This window comes from Triplophysa rosa, linkage group LG17 (assembly GCF_024868665.1).
Source record: "Triplophysa rosa linkage group LG17, Trosa_1v2, whole genome shotgun sequence".
Classification (NCBI taxonomy): Eukaryota; Metazoa; Chordata; class Actinopteri; order Cypriniformes; family Nemacheilidae; genus Triplophysa; species Triplophysa rosa.
This window is the reverse complement of record NC_079906.1, coordinates 9,128,283-9,134,282: the sequence shown is the minus strand read 5'-3', so window position 1 is coordinate 9,134,282 and position 6,000 is coordinate 9,128,283. Positions and strand designations below refer to the sequence as shown.

At 39.0% G+C, this 6,000-nt stretch overlaps 1 protein-coding gene across 1 annotated transcript; it reads right to left on the bottom strand.

Annotated features, from left to right (window-relative positions):
• Window positions 1-321: 321 nt before the first annotated feature.
• zgc:152830 (uncharacterized protein LOC767682 homolog) lies at window positions 322-5,960 on the bottom strand. Its single transcript, XM_057355879.1, has 16 exons — window positions 5,835-5,960; window positions 5,210-5,251; window positions 4,731-4,821; window positions 4,493-4,641; window positions 4,198-4,306; window positions 3,961-4,082; window positions 3,332-3,431; window positions 3,174-3,249; window positions 2,205-2,290; window positions 2,007-2,111; window positions 1,853-1,928; window positions 1,652-1,770; window positions 1,445-1,528; window positions 1,138-1,195; window positions 884-1,065; window positions 322-599 (listed from the first exon to the last, which is right to left on the bottom strand). The coding sequence occupies exons 1-16, from the start codon at window positions 5,843-5,845 to the stop codon at window positions 471-473; spliced, it is 1,539 nt and encodes a 512-aa protein (XP_057211862.1). The 5' UTR covers window positions 5,846-5,960; the 3' UTR covers window positions 322-470.
• Window positions 5,961-6,000: the final 40 nt, after the last annotated feature.

The window sequence follows — 6,000 nt, the reverse complement described above, 5'->3', positions numbered from 1 at the left end:
TTATTTTTTGTTTATTTTAATTTTTTAGTGCTTTAAACTGAGTTCTGTTTATTTTTGAGGCAACATTTTAATTTTTCATTTAGTTTAAGCTTTTCCAATAATAGTAACGGTCAATATTTAATTTAATTTCAATGAACAGAAACATTTTCAAAATTTTATTTTAGTAAACTAAATACCCTTATATTTAAATAACCTTGATTTGGAACAACCAATGATGATCTATTTATAAGAAGTTTGGAGTGAAAATTGTGATTAAATGACTTTGGGTGCCTTTAAAAGCATAAATACATTTGTTACTTAAAGGATGCAAAAATGAGCATGTTCACAGGGAAGACACAAATGTCTTTATTTACCTTACATCAATACACTGTGTCAAATGTAGTAGGCAAGACTAGAAAAATGACAAGAAATGGACTAAATAACTGAAATGATGACGTTGATCTAGAAAAATCATTGGACAGATACTGTTTTTAAAGCTGTAGGTACTTTGTCGCCATGGCCAGGATAGGCGCACCTGTTGGCACGCCAGGGAATGGGCCGCTGGATCCAGCAATGTCAATATGGGAATATGGCAGAGGTTTATCTGAGTCCACTCCATGCTGTAAGACAAAGATAAGAGATAATAAAACAATTTTAAATAACATAACATGTACCTCAACACCTCAATAGAATGAACATCAACAAAGCATCCTGAATGCATTTTTTATTCGTTACTATGTGTACGGTGGTGTGCGTATTGCCCGTTTAATTTTTCATTTAAAGGCAAGCGTAAAGCACAGCAGACAGCTTGCACAAAACCTTAAAAATATATATTTTTTGTAGGGAGGAGCTCAATACTCAATACTCAATAAAAAACTCAATACATGAGTTTGTATTTGTCTACCTTATCCAGTCCAGAGGCCATGATGAGGAAGGCAGCAGGTGTCTGATGTCCACGTGGTGTTGCAGAAGAGGGCAGATTGTTTGCCTGCAGGATTTCTTCATACTCAGACTTCCCTTTGTGAAACTCGTAGTCCTCCCGGCGAATTGTGGACACCTCAAACAAGTCTCCAAGAACCTCTCCCGCTGTCACACACACAGAGATGACTAAAACTGAAGGTGCGTTTTTGGAAGCAAGGAAAAAAAAAAAAAACATACCTTTCTGCCACTCCCGAGCATTTTCAGACCGGTGAGCAGCACCATTATCCATAATAATCTACACAGAGAAAGTAGAACAGATGTGAGATCATGTCTGTTTTCTACTTTAAGAAGATACAGCACATACACCTTATCCTTTAACCTTTATGTGCTGTGTTGAAAAACAAAAACGACAACATGGATTTAAGCGATCTTTACACGGATCTTTCATTTATCCATTTCATCAATTGAACAGATTTTTATTGAAAATCTCTTTTTTTTATGTGCTACCCCAAGTAGATATCCTGAAGTGTGTTTATGTACTCACCGAGTAGTTAGGGCCCATGGCTCTGATAGCGTGTCCTGTCAGAGTGGCAATGGTGAAGAGATGAGGAGACACTTCCCGCACAGCCTAGATGCATTTCAAAGAGAAATTCGATTTCTTATAACAGAAACCTTTTCATTCTTGAAACATTGATGCATAATTTACTATAGTAATAAGAGTTAATTTACTGGTGTAAATGTATTTGTGTACCTGCTCTTTCATCTCACAAAGCAGGTCCACCATGACCATCCTTCCTTCAGCATCCGTGTTTCCAACACGGATTCTACGACCGGCACGAGACACTACCAACTCATCCGCTACATAACAATCTGCCAAAAGTCATAAAAAAGTTAGCCAGAGTGAATGCTTTAATCCAAAGCAATGCTACACACAAAAGCACAAGTTGCTTACCAGACCCGACACTGTTCCGCACCATGGCCATCGCACCCACAACCTTCAGGTGTTTTGGCTTCAGTTTGGCTAAGATCTGCAAAACGTGCATAAAACAAAACCCATGATTCATCAGCAATGTGAGCAGGCACCTGATAAGAGTATAGAGCAGTACCTGAAAGAATCCAGCAACAGCAGCAGAGCCACATTTATCTCTGTGCATCCCAGCCATGATGCCACCGGCTTTGATGTCAGCTCCACCAGTGTCATACGTAATGCCCTGCAACATGTAACAACACACCATGGGTCTCACTTGCAAATCCAGCTTTTCGCTCTATGCCATGCGTATAGATAGAGTTAATCTTGAACTCACCTTGCCAACCACCATAAGAGTCTGTTGAATGGGTCCTTCGCCAGAGTACAGCAGTTTGATGACTCTGGCCTGATGACGTGGCACAGCTGAGGCAGAGAGATTGAACGTTGATGTACGACATAGTAGTAATCTGAACAATTTGGATTTTTTATGCTTAAAATTGTACATGCCGCTTTACAAATACAGGTTATCAACTCTTTCCCCGCCGTTTACAAGTTTTCCCCATCATTTATGACAAGACTTCATGAGTTCTTCCAGCAGCCCGTGATTTCACAGTTACACAGTAGGGGGTGCTGTTATACATCTTCTAAAAGAGTACAGCATTTACAGATCCAAACACAAGCCAATGCTCTATGTTTTGATAATCGTTCTAAATCGGATCTTTTCACAAAACACATTTTTTGTTCAGAATTTTGTATTTTTTAAGAAACCTACCCAGATTCGGGAAAAGATAAAAAACAAAAAAACAAATGTAGAGTAATGTTTTGGGTGTGTTTAAAAACTGAAGCGATGTTCTGTCATTAAGGCCACAGCTTGCAGCAGCGCAAACGCCACTTTTGCGTAAAAAATTAATGTCGGCATTTACTAAAGACATGCTGAAAAGCCATTTTTGTGACTGACCTTATTGCATATGCATTTTCTCTTCGGACGCAAACTTTATGGGAGGAGAATATTTAAATGAATTACGCAACGCGATTTGTGCTTGTCATTGCATGTCTTAAATCTGGCCCTTAATATATTGTATGTTCATATATTCATAGAAGACAATATTTGGGGGTAAATGAAAGTTTTGTGAAAATTGCTTGCAGTAGATGGCAATTTGATTAAAAAACACTGGCAGGGAAGGAGTTAAAAGGGACATTCTGGTTCTTGGCACTGATCAAGGGGCTTAGTCTTGCGGGGTCTGCTCTTGATTCTAATCTTTTGTAATATCAGCCTAAAAATTCTCTGTGATTAACATTCTCTTACTGTTAGCACATCGGTTGACCGCTGCCAAACAGGGATATTCTTTCTCCAGAGTGTTCAAATCACTTAAGACTGTCACCTGAGAAAGAGATCAAGACGAAATACAGCCTTTAAATTCTTACTGAGGTGAGATACGGTGGCATGTAGCTTCAGAGACTCACCTTTACAGGACTGTCCTTAAAGACGGCTTGAACATACTCAGCTACACGAGGAGCTGCCATACGCTCAGGGTCAGAGCCGCCAATATCCCGATAAACGTATCTACACAATAAACAAAGACTAGGGATGTAACGATTCACCGCGAGCCGGTTGAAAATCGGTTATAATGTGTGACGATTCAAATCGGTTGAGGTGTGAACTGAATCGCAATACATTTTTTGAACAGCAGGGGCCGCTATTTTCACTGCAAACCTAAACGTGGATGCTGATATTTCTTAAATGCAAAAAAATCCAAGAAAAGCACAGACAGTATTAGTTTGTTTATATTAAAGAGACTTTTTCTATTATTAATTTGTTATAAAATTGCAGTTTAGTTTTGTTATTTGAAATAAAACATTATTTTATCATACAAAGAAACGTGAAGCATTTAAGAAATAATGCAAGGGACGTTGTTCATTTCTAATTTGTTTCAACTCATTTTTTCAAAATAAATCGTGAATAAATCGCATCGTGAGATCAGAATCGTGAATCGCATCGCATCGTGAGCTGAGTGAATCGTTACATCCCTAACAAAGACAGATGAATTCTGAGGTCAATTTTCATTTAAATGCTCAACAAACTCCTCCAGTACCTTCCGCTCTCCAGGGCAGTGGCCAGCTCCACCATTTCTTTTCCCTGCGGCTGATTCTTCACCCAGATGCCCAGCGTAGAGACTTTGTGAAGGGTCGACTTCAGTTCTCTTACCTCCAGTGGCTGAGGAGACAAAATATAACTTTACACAAATGAAACATAAATAAAAGCGCACGATGAGACCAGTCAATTTGATGTTGACTCTGGGTGTAACAAACTAAAATGAAATGCTGCTCACCACATAGAGAGCTTGCAGGGCTCCCAGCACAGCCGCCAGGGTGTTTCTTGCATAGCTGTTATGTGGAGGACACACCAGCAGAGGGCGCTGAACGCCAGCTTTCATAGCCCTATGGCAAAAAACAACATAGATTAAAGAAGTGAAACCGAGCTGCTCTTCTTCAAAGAGGGGAAATGGGTTTTAAAAGCACAGCACACCAAGGAGAAAAAGGAACACCATGTTCTTTTCGCAGGGTGTAAAATTGATCATTACAAATGACAGCGTCCCACCATATGCATTATGTTTGCATAGACACCTTTTAATGCCATTACTGGCAGCATCGCTGAACCGCCTGACGTCATCGTAATCCCGGTTCACTGGACCAGTGGAGGCAAATACCAATCTGTTTCCAGGGAGACCAGGAACCTTGACGACCACGACTTCTTCCCCCAAACCGCCGTCCACCTGAATGTTAAAAAGTGATAATAGTATGCAATAAATCAATACACATAGGAACCAAGGTTGTTTAAGTGTGTTTGTGGATGTGAACTCACTGCACTGTAGTCCTGCAAGGGCGCTTTTAAACACTCGAGTTCATTAGGGAGCTGGTCAAAAGTATGGCCTATCACGATAATGCCATCAAAACTGAGAAAAAAAGGAAGCATTAAAATCAGTCAGCAATCTTTTTTACACGTATACACAAAGTATAGCTGGACTAATCCTATTCAAACAGTGCCGTGATCATGTGTCATCACCAATGTATAGACACATAAAAAGGCCTGGTTTCACAGACAGCCTTAGTTAAATTACTCTATTTAAGTTGCTTTCATAAGCATGCCTACAAGTACAGTACATAATAAAAACAACAACCAAAGCAAATGTGGCAAAAAGGTCATGCTCTTAAGACAATAAACTGTACACATCAGTATAACAGATAACACGGTGTAAAGTCCAAATTTGAGAGAGAGAGAGAGAGAGAGAGAGAGAGAGAGAGGGTGAAGTTCTTTTGGGACAGGGTCTTAGATTTACTCACTTCTGATCCTTGCAGTCAGTCGTGGACTCGATGGGCTGGATACTAGATAAAAGAAACAATGGGAGAGAGCAAGAGAGAAATGTTGCATTTTTGTAAATATTCTGACAAAATTTGCCTGTATGCAATCTGCATCTGAAAACGCGTCGGTTTTGCATTTTTCGCTTTTGCAAAAAAATGAGAACGCAAAAGAAAAAAATGATGACAAATTACACTATGAACATAACATTGAATGAAAAGTTATACAAAAATGTAAATGATCTGGTATATCTATTTCGCTTTAATAATGTACTCGAGCTGATATGAACCTGCTGATTCTTCTCAGCATGATGTGAATGTTTCATACAGAATCATATAACTTACAGTACATATTGTGCTTGTTTTTATAAGCGATCTAGAAATAGAGCACAACCTTAAATCATGTCTATATTATATATAGCCTTCCAGACTTGATTCGATTAGCAATGGACAAGGCATTTTTTATTTAAAAGCAATGCATTTGCACCAAATAAACCACATATCGCGCTGTTGGTAACAATACAACCATCAAAAGGCGCAGCGATCATACGCTTGTTTAACAATAACGATATGACAAATATAATATAACAAGTAACCCACTTAACGTTACCTTACAGACATCCTCACTTGCGCTTCCCCGTGAAAAGAAATCCCACTGTCAGCTGACAGATTTCAAAAGACTACAAGTCATATGACCTTTTTTATCACGTGCTCTCTGCAGTTGTAGTTTTTTTTAAACATAGTCATGCAATTAAACGTGTACAAACTGCGCAACA

Bases quoted from the DNA above. Each gene is read 5' to 3' on its own strand.
- zgc:152830 (XM_057355879.1), bottom strand. The intron at 3,432-3,960 runs GTACTGGAGGAG...TTTATTGTGTAG, and splicing joins ACTGCCCTGGAGAGCGGAAG to ATACGTTTATCGGGATATTG. The intron at 1,529-1,651 runs GTACACAAATAC...AAATGCATCTAG, and splicing joins TTTGTGAGATGAAAGAGCAG to GCTGTGCGGGAAGTGTCTCC.